This window comes from Prenolepis imparis, unplaced genomic scaffold, assembly GCF_030444845.1.
Source record: "Prenolepis imparis isolate NDT839.2.m4 unplaced genomic scaffold, iyPreImpa1.0 SCAF_12, whole genome shotgun sequence".
NCBI lineage: Eukaryota > Metazoa > Arthropoda > Insecta > Hymenoptera > Formicidae > Prenolepis > Prenolepis imparis.
In genome coordinates, this window is record NW_028141170.1 from 10,501,202 (window position 1) to 10,516,081 (window position 14,880).

General features: G+C 34.4%; 1 protein-coding gene across 11 annotated transcripts in view; it reads left to right on the forward strand.

Annotated features, from left to right (window-relative positions):
• The first annotated feature begins 753 nt into the window (after window positions 1-753).
• The window catches only part of LOC145943462 (CCR4-NOT transcription complex subunit 6-like), a 588,057-nt gene continuing 573,930 nt past the window's right edge, over window positions 754-14,880 (forward strand). For all 11 annotated transcript variants that reach the window (XM_083050977.1, XM_083050975.1, XM_083050979.1 and 8 more), the window contains exons 1-3: window positions 754-902; window positions 1,710-2,028; window positions 2,121-2,302. In XM_083050977.1, coding sequence (XP_082907103.1) covers window positions 1,721-2,028; window positions 2,121-2,302 — 490 coding nt within the window. In that variant the 5' untranslated portion in view covers window positions 754-902; window positions 1,710-1,720. The remainder of the gene's footprint in view (window positions 903-1,709; window positions 2,029-2,120; window positions 2,303-14,880) is intronic.

Here is a 14,880-nt window from a genome sequence, read left to right on the forward strand (position 1 = left end):
CGCCAGGTATACAAACAAATTAATTAGATAATTAATTAGATTATCGCCTAGACAGTGTTGTGCTTAGATGATTTTAAAATTAGCTAGATAAAGATGAGATAAAAATATGTAAATTCATCTTAGATAAGATGAAGATGATTTTGTTTTAAATATATCTAGATAAAAGATAAAATTATATAGACGATTCATCTAGATAACTTCCAGATAATATTATTTTTAAAATCGCTTATGTAAACAGTTAAAAAAAGTAAATAAATAAAAATGTAATGTAAAATAAAAAAATGAAAATTATAGATATAAAAATATATTTATAGTTTTATTTATAAGTTTTTGTCGTTTATTGCTCAAGTTCTATTACTTAAAATATTTTCATGTGCTATGAAACTCTAAACCAAATTATCTGAATATTATTTTAGATAATTTAGTAAAGATAACACTTTTTTTTATCTAAGATGCAGATATAGATAATACATTTTTTAATGATCTAGAAGAATTTTTCAATGATCATAAAGATAAGATAAGGCCAAAATTTCATCTAGATGATCATCTATATAATTTTATTTAGATAACAGCAAACACTGCGCCCAGATCGATCATATTAATCATATTTATCGCTTCATATTCGCGATATGAAAAAATCCTTCGCTCCGGAAATTTCAGTCGCTCGAAGAGAAGAGAGTCAGGGCTGCCAACCTCTCTTCGCGTCGCGACGTTGGCAGCGCTCGAATCGTTCCTCGGCGACGTCGGCTGCTTCGGCCAATCAGGCGGTTCCGTTTGGCGCACGATCGGTGCAGTTGATAAATGGAGGATCCGTGTTTGTCAAGGTAGTTTTGTTTACGCGGAAATTTTCACTCGGTAACAACTCCTCGCGCGTCCCGTTTGTGCTGAAGAGGTAGATGAAGGTACGTAATGACGTTTCCCGCCCGAAGCTGTCACTTTCGGCGCGCGGAGTCGCCTCCCGGGCGCGAAAACCGCGCGTCGACCCGTCGTCGCGAGCCAACGAACCCTCTCGGCAGGACGAGTGGTTGACGCGAAAAAAATTCGCCGCCGTCCGGCGAAATTCGCCAGCCGGGCCCCTCCGCACGTTTCGCCTCGGGATCGGCGAATTGCCGCCGCGTCCGAGCGACCCGGACCGCGAAAACTCCCCCTCGGCCTCATAGGTTATGGGCTGGTACCTGGTGCACCGTCAGTGGGGAATAAATGAATTTGCCATGTAATGCTCGCTCGCGTTACTCTTTACGCGCTTGTTGAATTTTAGAGACGTTTTCTCCACTCGACACGCGAGGCTGTTGATCACTCAAGTACAAAGTTGAGGATTGTTCCAGTAATTGACTTGTCGATGGTGTTAATTTTCTATCAGCAGTTGTACTGTATCTCTGGCATATGTGTGGCCTTTTTCCTTTTTTTCATTTTCTTGGAAGTAACACAAGCATACATTTGAATAATTAGACTCGAGAAATATATATTGTTCGTCAACTCTTCTAGTCCCAGTCGATGAGGCATATAATAAAGTGATTTATGCAAAAGTTCTTTAATCTCTTTTCGAATAATCAAGTTATATCCGAGAGATGTATTATAATTAATTATATTTTTGTCCCATTTACATGCGAGGGATGAAGCGACAGTAGATTGATTTTATGGTCAAATTTGTCGAAAGTTTATGAACGCAAAGTATTATTATTTTAACAAGACTCTTGCTTCTTTTCCAGAATATCATAACATGTCCCGCAATCACAAGGACAAGTATGAGAACTCCAACCCACGCCGTATGTATACACTCATGTGCCCTGAGGACTATCAATCGGGGAAGAAATCTCATTGGTCGGAGTTGGAGATAACAGGCAGTATAAGGAACCTAAGCCCCAACTTGTGGCAAATGATTCATCTGACAGCTTTGTATCTCAACGACAATAGTCTGCAGAGAGTGCCACCTGAGATTGGTCGTCTTGCCAGCTTGCGCATTTTAGATCTCAGCAGTAATAAGCTGCGTAGTCTGCCTGCTGAACTGGGGGACCTTATCTACCTCAGGTAAGATAAAGAAACAAAATTAAATTGAATAAATTATCAATGAATGTACTCTGTAGATCTTTCTTTATGCAAAATTTCTTATATTGTTTCAGGGAGTTGTTATTGAACCAAAACTACCTTCGCGTGTTACCGTACGAACTAGGGAAGTTGTTTCAATTACAAGTGCTTGGACTTCAAGGGAATCCACTCAGCAAGGATGTGTTGACGTTGTACGGGAATGGGGAGCCTGCAGGGACGAACAAGCTGCTGACGTACATGCTGGACAACTTAACAGGTAAGTGAAAAGACTTTAGACTGTTGAGAAGGGAGAATGTTGGAGATATTAGAATATGTATCTCTCAACAATTATTTTGATTTTGATTTTCTGCCAGGGAATTATTACATTATCTATACATTGTCTTATCAATAATTACAAGTATTATGAAAGAAGTTTTATGAGAGAGTAACATGACAGAATAATTAAAAATTCACATGGAAAATCTCTCATTTCATAGAGAACCAAAACCATTTTGTTGATTATTTATAATATAATTTATTTTTGAACAAAATGGTTAAATTATTATTGTCTAAATAGACCATAACAAAGGGTAATTGTATATATCGCCCAAATCAATATTGAATGGTGTTTATTTAAATAAATTTGCAATCTTTTTTTCAAAATGTATCTCGTGATTGTTATATTGCGCATATAAAAGGATAAAAAATAAGAGAATTATATTAATTAAAAATTGTTTAATATACTTTATGTATAATAACAATTGTTAAATATATTAAACATATATAATAATATAATCATAATTTATAAAACACTTTTAATTAAATTTATTAATAACTTAAGTTGAATTAAGATAATTTCTAATAACTCTTTTTAGAGAATTAATTTTATCTTACTGATATCCAGAGAAAAATTCCTGATAACCAAAATAATTAACGAGAAACTGCAGGCTCTTTCACTTTAAATCATTGCAAAATAGAGAACGAACGGAGAGACACATTGCACGAAAAGACGCAGAGACTGCTTCGATGCAACTGATATCCGATATTTTGCAATCCGACGAACATAAATCGCGATACACAACAAAGTGGAGGAGACACCTGTAGGCGATACTCAAGTGACACGAACACAATGGGCATACTTAGGCCAATTATGGCGTAATTGTAGTCACGTTACTCCTGAGAAGTCGTGACGACGATGCCGCGCCGAGAGATCCCCGCTGATACAATGCGCATAAATTTGTTTCCGGGACTTTTGGCTCCCACACGATACCATAGAATAGATTGCCAAATATGTCTATATAAATCATTATCATATTTATCGATTCAATGTTTCGCGATAGTCGTCTGTACAACAATTCGCAAATTCACATGCAATTTTGCACGCAACCTTATTTAAAGGATGTATACCTCATTAATTAATTTCCTTTCGCGATTTATTAATTTTTTTCTAACGAAAGAGATTGTTATAATAAAATTAGAGAGAGTTTATAATAAAATTGCATAACATACACGTATATCATAATCCCCAAATGAGGATTGTTTAAAAATTGAATAAAGGATCTATTTTTACTTCTTACTTTTAGAAATTGCATGTGCTACTTTTGTTTACATGCTAACATATAATATTATTCAGAAAAAAGTTAAAAAAAAATTTAGATGCCATGGATTAAGAAAAGAAACCGCTGTTTTCACGAACGAGTTTTAACCCTTTCGACTTTGCTAACAGGCAGATTCATTAATATTAAACGTCCTTAATTTATGCACTTGCACAAATTAAAAGTTATATATAAATACTATAAATATTTACAGAAATTGTACAAATTTATTTATAAAATATTTAAAAAAATTATTTTATTTTACGTGTTATAAAAGATAAATTAAAAAGAGTCATTAAATGTTTGGTGCTTTTATGACTGCCTCTTAAGACCTAATAGAATTCTGTGCTTGCAATATAAAATAGATTTTCTGTTCAAAATATATTTTGATATATTTATAATATATATACCATTTATGCTATGGTAATCAAGAAAATAAATTTTATAAGTAAGAATTATGTACAAGAAGACATTCAAAATATATTTTATATACGAGTCGCGATGTATTCAACAGGGTTATATGTATTTATCTCAATATTTGATTATTTATCTCGATGGATTTGTAATATTGTATTTTTGCAAAGGTTTTCCGAAAAGATGAGCTCTTTCTAACTTATATATATCTTTTTGCTTCTCTAATATACATTTTTTCATTTCATAGAGAAGGGAATAACATCGGGATATTTTTGTTCTTAAAAAAAAAAAAAAAACACCTGACGAGGTGACGTGTACAAGACGAGTTCGACGGTACTCTCCGGTAAAATATAGATATGCTTTCCGCGTGATTTGAGATAAGAGGATAACTCCGAAAGGGAAGACAGGACGCGTTCGAGAAGATGAGGAAGAGAGAGGAGGACGCGAAAAGGATGATGAGCGGAAACATCCCGCTGATGCCGCGACGGAGAAGCCGCGAAGGGGAAATGACGTGCAGTGCGGTGTATTGTGGTGTATCGAATAGTAAAAGTTCCGAGGAGAACAATGGATAAACGGAATGGTACAGCCGAGACCTTTCAGGCGATCGGATAACGGGTAAAAATGCGCGCAACACAATAGATAGGAGCCCGCCCTACGACGGGAATCTCCTCTTTCTCTCTCTTTCTCCAACTGCAATTTGTTCTCCATGAGCCTTCGTTTTCTATCGAGCGTAAATCCAAGCCTGATCAGCCTACCCACTCATCTACCCCTGAACACACCTATCAATCCGAGAAAGATTAAGCAGAATTATGTCTCTCTGTTAATAATATTAAGTTGTTTTTTTTTTAAAAGAATTGACACAGCTATTACAAAAAATGTATTCCATAAAAAGCCTCTCTGATCATTTATTAGGAAGTATTGCTGATTTTTCTGTCTCTTATTTCTCTGGAAAAAAAAATCATTAATTTTATAGGGACACATGACTATGAATGATATCATAGTACAACAGAATACATTGAATGACGTGTAGCTAAAATAAATAATAATTTTTCTCGATTCTTACACTGCAATTTTAGAGCACAAATAGAAAAAATATACATATATCTGAGACTTTGTTTAGGATTTTTGATAAATGAAATTTTTTATAAGTATCGAAGAATCTCAATGAAGATGAAAATATACTATCGAGAGAGAACTTAAGCTATTAATAAATTTAATTAAGGTTGATTTAAATTATTATTATATTTATTAATATAAAAAAATTTAATATAATATATTTATATAATAATATAAAATTAATATAATATATTATATTTATTAATATAAATTATTATTATAAATAATGAATATATTTAATATATTTTTAACATATTTACAAATTATTATATATACATAAAGTATATTAAACAATTTTTATTAATATATTTTCTTAATTTTTTTATATGCGCAATATCACGACGTATATCTCGTTGTATACATATATTTACGACTATATTTGGATGTTTGACAACATCCGTGTAATGAGTATGCTACCTTTTGGGAAGGAAACCAGGTCCCGCGTCAGCGGGCCAAGTGAAAGGGGTCTCCGGAGCCGAAAAAAATAAAATTGTTATTCGCGATTCACTCGGTCGCGCGCGTGGCCCACTGAGCCATCTCATCCGTGTAATTACAGGGGGTAGGAAAAGGGGGGAAAGGGAGGAGGGCCCATTCCGGGACTCCTCCGGCGTGTAATTGAGGACGAAACCGAGGGGAGAGAAAGTGAACCGTCGTCGCTTTGCGTATATACACTTACGCGGCATGATTCATGCGTTATTCGGCGCACACGCATGTGTGTTCACGCACGCAAGAAGACGGGCCCCGTAACTAGGGCATGACGAGGATGGCACCTGTCGCGATTGCACAAATCTTTTTGCCGGCATATCGCTCGTCAATGATTTTTTAACTATCTGCTATTGTCTCGATTACAAGAAAATCTAATAATTATTTTAATGTCATTAGTAAACGTAGAGAAGAGAGAGAATTTTCTCTAAGAATTTACCCTGAAAATCATGGTAATCGTGAGACAATATGGTATGGAAAGAATTTTAAAAATATGATTAATTTTACCATACTTTTAGTAAATTTTACTCTACTTTTAGTAAAATTAATCAAACATATTTTATATTTTATTGTGATAGATATTATTTTTTATTGTGATAAATATTAATCAGAGAAATTCTCATAATATTCTTTCCATATCATATTGTCCCACGATTACCATGATTTTCAGGGTAAATTCTAAGAGAAAATTCTCTCTATGTATCATAAAACTTATCTTATATATGAATCTTCTCTTCTTTCTCTCTTTCTGTATTTAGGCATTGTGTTCCAGTTACAAAAATTATATTAAAAATATATAATTAGAATTCTTAAATTTATTATACAGGGAGTCTCATTTTAACTTTCGGATTGAAATTTCTTGAAAATCTTCCATCGAAAAATGTTTAATACAAAAATTGTAGGATTTCGAGGGAAACGTCTTGTTGTAAGCATAGTTTTATTCCAGGTGGAGACATTTTTGTGATTTTGAGATTATCATTATTTTTTTAAACAGAATCACTATAATTTTCTTTCATAAATCGATTCCTCGTAATATTTGGTGTAAAAAATTGTTGGAATGGAATAGTCAAAAAATGAATGGTTTATAAGATATTTTATGCTCTGTCCTGACACATTTTGACAAAAAATATGAAATATCTCGTAATATACTCATTTTTTGATAATCTTATCTTAATAATTTTCTGCATAGAATAAGAGATAAATCAATTGGTCTAAGAAAAATACAATCTTGTGATTAAAAAAAAAAGTTTGCAATGTGCAACTGCATACTTAAAAAAAAGAAAAAAATAAGTATGTCTTTCTTTATATTATTTATATTATTTTTTCTTTATATATTATATATGTATATACTATCTTTATATCATATTACGAGATATTTCATATTTTTTGCCAAAATGTGTCAGGATGAAGCATAAAATATCTCGTAAACCATACATTTTTTGACTATTTAACTCGTAACAATTTTTTACGCCCAATATTACGAGGAATCGATTTATATAAAAAAATTATTGTAGTTTCGTTTAAAAAAGTAATGACGACCTCGAAGTCTCGAAAATGCCTTCACATGGAATAAGATATGTTTACGACAAGATGTCCCCCTAAAAATCCTACAACTTTTGTATGAAACATTTTTCGATGGAGGCCTTGGTTTTTAAGAAACTTCAATTCAAAAATGGGACATCATGTATAATTAAAAATTAGTCATTAATTCTTCATAAAAAATAAATATTTTAAGAGGATAATTGAAAATATCAGTTGCACATATATCTTTAAAAATAGCATTGCATAATTAAAGATTTAAAAAATTTAATTAATAAAATAATAAATATATAATTAATATTAAAAATATTTAATTAGCTATAATGTTATTTTCGAAGATATACATATGCAACTGATATTTTTAATAATCCCCTTAAAATATTAATTTTTTTATAAATATTTAACGACTTATTAAGGCTTTATATTACGTAATATTATTTACAATTGAATTTATTTTTGGATTCATCACGATTTCGGAAGCACACAGGTTTAAATTCAGGTTTCCGTGCATGCGCTGGAACGATCCTAGTTACGATTCCGAAAGCAAACACGAGTCATGAATTGTAATTGCACGCACTAGCAATTCGTGTCACTCGGGTGTCCTCATTAACGCGCTGTTCGTCCGCTTCTTCCGTACTACAGTACGCCGAGATGTGCTTCACAAGTATCGTGTTTCTTTAAAAAGATAAATTTTCTTTAGAAGAAAAGGGCTCGTGACTTCACTTTGACGTCACGTTGATAAATAAAGGCGAGTTCTCGTAACGTTGATAAATGAGGGCTTTCATACAATTAAATGAACGAGAAGCTCATGTTTAAAAGAGATCCATGTTGTCTTTGGATATAGCCGCTTTATGTAGAGCTTATTAAGGATTGTCGCTACAAAAAAGTTTGCTGCAATGTGACTATGATTACTGCGTAAAGCTACACAATTATTTCTTTTTCTTTTCTTATATTTATGTAGGAAAAAAAATGCGAATGAGATACAGCGAGTGAGTCGAAGTTTCTATAAAAAAAGAATTAATGATTTATATTTATCGATTTAAAATTTTAAACCTTCTAGCATTTTATTCTATTCATTGTTACGTGTCATTTTTAATAGAAGTGATAGAGAGTATGTATATGTATAATGCGACATGTCCATAAAACAAGTTCGGCATTGTTTTCGCTATGAAAAGGGAAACGCTTGATGTGAAAGTAATTGAAAGTAATACTGTCACTATACGTGCATTGTGTCTCTAGATTGTCGATTAATACATATTTCAGAGTCATATGAAAATGAAATGTAATCGACGTACGCGTTTTTTTTTTCTGACTGTGAGTCACGTGTAAATTTGCAGAAATTTCAAATCGACTTTACATACCTCAAATTTAATTTAATATTCTTTATTTATTTTTTAAATGCCCCTTCACATTTTAAGAAATAACAAAGTTATTATTATTAAAAATATATAGACAACTATTTATTATTATATTAACAATTGTAATATATATGTTAATATAAAATACATTTATAGGACACAAAAGAGGAAGAATACTTGATATATATTAAATAATTTTATCAGATTCAAATTAAATATTTAATTTTAATTAAAATTAATTTGTCGCATTAAAGGTCTTTCGTAAATTATTCCTTTCCATCAATTCTCAGGTATTCACATATTAATGATCAATGCTATTCCGACTCCTTATTTCGTCCTTCAATTACACTTCAGCTGTAGAATGACACGAGCTAGGTCCAGCCAAGTTTAGCCGCGTAATATCGCATTGAGTAATAATTGATATCTGTCATTTTCATCGGGTTACGTAAACTCGCGGCCTTGCATAAAACGTCTACGTGCATCGATTAAGTTTTATTTTTACGGTGCCAGGGAGGAAAAGAGGTGCTATTTTCGAATCGGCCGGCACTTATAGCCGATGATTCGGAAAGCGTGGGAAAGCGCGGAGTGTGTTTCCTCTTTCTGCGAGGAAACTCTCGTTTTTCCCTCCGATATATATACTTGCGCGCGAAAGTTGCACCCTTTTTTTAGAGCCAGGGAGCACTTCTTGCGGGCGTTCGGAAGTACGAGCGAAAATTACTTCGTTCGTTAAGTTGAAAGGTTCGCTCCCAGCAAAAATTGCATCCACTGCTCCGCACTCCGCGACGTACTAATTATGTAAGAGATTAGATTACTTTTCGAGATACTCGATCCTCCCTTATCGGGGACGGATGATGAAAATTTGATAGCGTCACCATAGAATTATTTACCCGAATTTATTGATTTAACCAATTTCCTCTGTTATTTTCTTATTAATTTGAAATTTTTAAGTAAGAAATTCCTACATTTGTCATTATTCTGATTTTTGTATATTTCAAAGAGAATCATTTTAATTCTCTCAAAAAATGTTTTTTTAATTTATTTTATTTATTATATATATATATATTTGAATTTTGAAAAATTTTTTTATATTGTTTTTTTATTTTTATCCTTATTTTATTAAAGAGGGATTTGCTTATATAAAAAAATATTTCAATAATATTTATATAAAATTCACATTTATATAAAAAAATATTTCAAAATTCAATAAAAAAAATATATATAAAATAAATAAGGTAGAATATATGACAGTAACTCAAGTAACATACAGAGTAACTATTAAAGTAACTCAAATCTAATTTAATATACTTTATGTTGAGAAAGTGGCTTGCTTTTCCAGTTTAACAACTTATGCTGTCTAAGAATCATCCTCGTCAATAACTTGATTATGATCGAGGTAGTAGTTGCCAGTCGAGTTATCCTCGAAGTTACAAGATGCATGCAAAGATGCATCCTTCTGCTAACGTATCATTTAAGAAGAAAATTTTTAACTCGAAGACCATATTTTGCATATGACGTCATCTTTTGTAATTTAACGATATTAAAATAGTTTCATTTATTAGAGAAAAAAATGATGTTAATTAATAATATAATTTCTATAGATATATTCTATAAATATTTAAAAATATTTTTTTTTTTCGAATAATCAATATTATCTAATTATTTCTTTCTCGCATCAGCTTTCAATGTAGATATTATTATTAATATCACTTCTATTCTCTTCATAGAATTTAACTGATTCTCTATGATAGATAATTCAATTAACTAAGAACATATGTAAATTAAGATTAATTTACATAGATTAGATTATTTTATCCAAGTATCACGTTGTTGAAGAAACACGAATTCCCTCTATCATAATCAAGAATTACTTAACATCGACTTAACCCAAATATATACATACATATACACGGCATTTTGTATATTTTCGAAATAGCCTCGTCATTTTCATAACCGATGTTTGCATCGACTCGCTTCGGGCCGAGTAACCCGAATTCGCGTCCGACTGTTGAGAAAGAGACAGAAAGATTTCTCTTTTATTTTTTAATTCCTCTACACAAACGAGAAGAGCGAATCTGTATACCGTCTCGTTCCCGGGCAAGTCTTTTTATGTCAGCAGTAACATCGGGACGTGTCTTCTCCGATAGTGGGACACCATCAGTCCTCGAGGGGGGAGGGGGCGCCTTCCTGTGTGTCCCCCCTTTCCCCTTTACCTCTTCCGTTCCTTTTACGAGCCGGACCGACTGGTTACATTCACGTTCTCGTTCTCGCGAGTCCCAAGCACACTCGGCTGGTTCACTTTCTACCGAGAGCAGCACCTGACCCGCGTCCTGCCATCCAACCGGGGTCCCGGGGCCCCACCGCCGACGCCGCCATCGCGCGAGAGGTACTTTCCTCGCTCGGGCTATCATTAACCCGGGGCCCGAGCAAACCCGCCGTTAAATCGTTCCGCGAGCCGGAATGGATAACCACCGGCTCGTTTCCCGTCGCGAGTTATCGCCGCGCGCTCAAAGCCGCCGACGTCCATGGTTAAGGAGCATTCGGACCCTTTTTGCCCCCCTCCCCCCCTATCTCGCTTCGTCACGATCGTGTTGTTTTCTGGTCATCCGGAGAACACCTGGTTCTCTTCTCCGGCGAGGCTCCTGAACGCAGAGATGCAGATTGCAGACAAAACAGCTAGTTTCTCTGCCTGAACGTCGTCGTTGAACAGCTGATCCGACAGCTGATCTGTCAGTTGATCTGACAGTTGAGCGTAAGACGGGTGAATTTTTGACAGGAGAGATCGGTAGTTTTTTCTTCCTGGCGATTATTTTACTATCAAACATTATTTCTTTCTCCAGCAAAAGGTTGATCCGCAAAAAGCCCTCTCGCGCCCGAGCTCGAACCGATGTTCGCGATTGCTCTTTCGGGATATTTCGAGGAGTTCTTGAAAGTGAATTTGCGCGCCGCCGCGGATATCGTTTCGAGTCCGTGCCGGATATTTCGTCAGGGGGGGAGAGGAGGAAAACGCGCCCTCAAAATTGCACCGATGCGGAATCGCATCTCTCTCTCTCTTTCTCTCGGCGATATACCTTCCCGTCGTCAAACAAGTTTATCGGGGGGAGAGACTCGCATAGGGTATATGTGTGCGCGCATCCCCCGATCTATACTCAATCGAAATAGCTCCGGCAATAACGAAAGTAGGGCACAGTCCGTCCGTCCGTTCGTCGTTTCGAAGGGAAAAATACGAAAGAAACGGAATTTGCGGCCGCCTAGTCTCGCGTCTTGAGCTTGCCAAAGCTTTAAATGGATATCGCGGCCTTCGTGCCAAAAAAGGGAGGAAGAGGGGGGAGAGAGAAATTATTAGACGATAGAAAGAACGTTCTTCTTTACGGGGGGGCTGTCTAGCGCCTTCGAGTCCCTTTTTGACGAAAAGCCGCGGCTGTCTGCTATGTTCGATTTTTCCCCCTCTCTCTAATGCGTTAAAATGGAGAATGAATGAGAAAACACGCGGATAAAATTTTACTGATATTGGAAATATAGCGGAAAAACTCTTTTATATTCCGACATATTGAAAATACCAGTCTAGTACTAGAAATCATACGTTCGGCCTCGTCGGTTTTAATCTGTTTACGTTTGCAAATAACAGTTTATCAACAATTCAGTCGACCTTCGATTTTCTATAATCCTCGGCAATTCGTTTCCGCGAAGGATATTTCTCTGCGATATGACCTATATACTCCATGCTTTTTTTTTGCGGGCACTAATGTGCGTATACATTTCGATATCGATTCGAATTTTAATGAGGGGTTCGCGAATAAATTTACGATTCTCACGTTCAGACAGGAAACGTGTCAGCACACGAGGCCCGATTTCTTTTTCAACGTTTCTCGAGATTATAGGTATTAAAATTAATTTAGTGCGCAAACTATATATTAGCATTATATTAGATCGGGAGGTTCCCTATAACGATGTTATATAACGCAATCTATAAATTCTATTCGGCGATACTCTTGTAAAACCCACATCCGAAACTTTGTTGAATTATTCATGACTGTTTGAAAAAATATTTTATGGAGACATATAGTCTGCCTTCATAACATCTATTATGTAATAGTATTATTCTAGTGTGTTTTCAATATTGCATAGAGACTAGAATCATTTTATAATATAAAACTATCAAATATGAATATATAATACAACGTGATCACCAAAAAATGTCTTTATCCGTATTAAAAAAAAAAGAATTGATATTTCGAGAAGTTTTTTTGCAATATTTATGACTCTGCCGTATCTATATTTCAATTTTTCAAATAAAGATATAAATTCCTAAAGCATGTTGCGCGAGAATATTATTCCAGTGCGTTTTCAATATTGCACAGAGAGTAGAATCATTTCATAATATGAGAAACTACCAAATATATGAATATAACATAATACAACGTAGCGATAAAAATATCTTTGTCCGTATTAAAAAAAAGAAGAAAATTGATATTTCAAGAAGTTCTTCGCGATATTCATGGCTTCGCCGTATCCGTTGGATCTATTTCAATTTCTCAAATAAAGAAATAAATTCCTAAAGCATGTGCGCGAAGGGTGCGAGAATATTGTTCTAGCAATGCGCGTATACAGGGTGTAACTGAAAAAAATATATATGGAGCACACCATCAAATTCTCTGGCCAATTTGGAGACGATTTTCTTCAGCGAAAAATCGAGGAAAGTCATCATTTTTTGTATGTTCCCAATCTTTGCCATCGTGTATCTTTATAAGCCTTAAATTAAAATTCTATCAATGTAAACTCTGGCAGAAATTAACCGAAGAATGTAGTTTCGTTAATATTTCAAAACTCCCCACAAAGTTTAGTTCGCGAGAAGCCCTTCTTTTTCATTTATAACTTGAAAATTATTGCTGCCTCGATATTTTCACTGAGGAAAAGTCGTCTCCAAATTGGCCAGAGAGTGCCCTTCATATATTTTTTTCAGTCACACCCTGTATATTCCGCCGATCGTACGTATTCATGTTGCATACGAGTCTGTGATGTTGCGTGATGATGTCGAGGATGCGCTCACCTCGGGGATACCATTGTTCCGGTTTGCGCGTACGAGTTATAACTTTATTCGACGACCCCCATAACCCCCGTAACCCCGAATCCGTTCCGATCGACAAATCCCTCTCTCTCGTTTCCCTCTGTCTCTCTTTCCTCAGTCCGTCTATCACTCGTGAATCACGTTATGTGTGCGCAGGTATAACCGCACGCGATTTCCTGCCTTTCTCTAGAGGCAGCCAGGTCCCGGCAACAAACGAGGCGAATCAAACGATAAGACATTCACTCGCGCGTGCGGTGTAACACATTAAAGTGGGAAGACAGAGAAAGAGAGAGAGAGTGTGTGTGGGCAGTGTAGGCAGCGCTTATTATAAACGAGACTCTCCTTATCTCTGTGAACTAGCCGACCCCGATCCTTCTCACGTTTTGTCCTGAGCTTCTACGGTTCGACGAAGTCGAGTTGAAGGTGTCTCGGTAGTCGAGGCGCTTAAAATTAGGGTGCAAGAAATTTTCCGAGAAATTTCGAGTTAATAAACGCGTTTTCGCTCGACGAGATATATATTTAATCGTGCTCTATATGAAATAAGATTTATAATTCAAGAGATAAGTGTTCGCATTTTAACGTGAACATGTTTATTTAACAAAAAATTTCTTTCTCTATTTTTGAACTTTTATTTTTGCAAATTTGGATAACTTGTATGTCACTTTTTAAACACTTTTAAATTTCATAATTGCAATCCTATTTTTATTTTTAAATATATATATGTATTTAAAAAACAACGTAAGATTTAATAATTGAAAATAGTCTGTGCTTCATGAGATATTTAATCGTACTCTGTAGAATAAGATTTATAACTCAAGAGAGATATATTTATATAAAGTGTTCGCATTAATTATACTTTGCGAGATAATTTTGCGTCGAAATTAGTGAACGTGTTTATTTAACAAAAATTTTCTTTCTCTATTTTTGAGAGAATTTTCAATTCGAATTTTTCAACTTTTATTTTTGCAAATTTTGATAACTTGTATGTCACTTTTTAACACTTTTAAATCTCATAATTGCAATCCTATTTTTGTTTTTAAATATATATATGTATTTAAAAAACAACGTAATATTTAATAATTGAAAATAGTCTGTGCTTAATGAGATATTTAATCGTACTCTGTAGAATAAGATTTATAACTCAAGAGAGATATATTTATATAAAGTGTTTGCAATTAATTATACGAGAGAATTTTTTGTCGAAATTAGTGAACATGCTTGTTTAACAAAAAAATCTCTTTTTCTGTTTCCGGAAGAATTTATTTAATTTATTCTAATTCTTCAA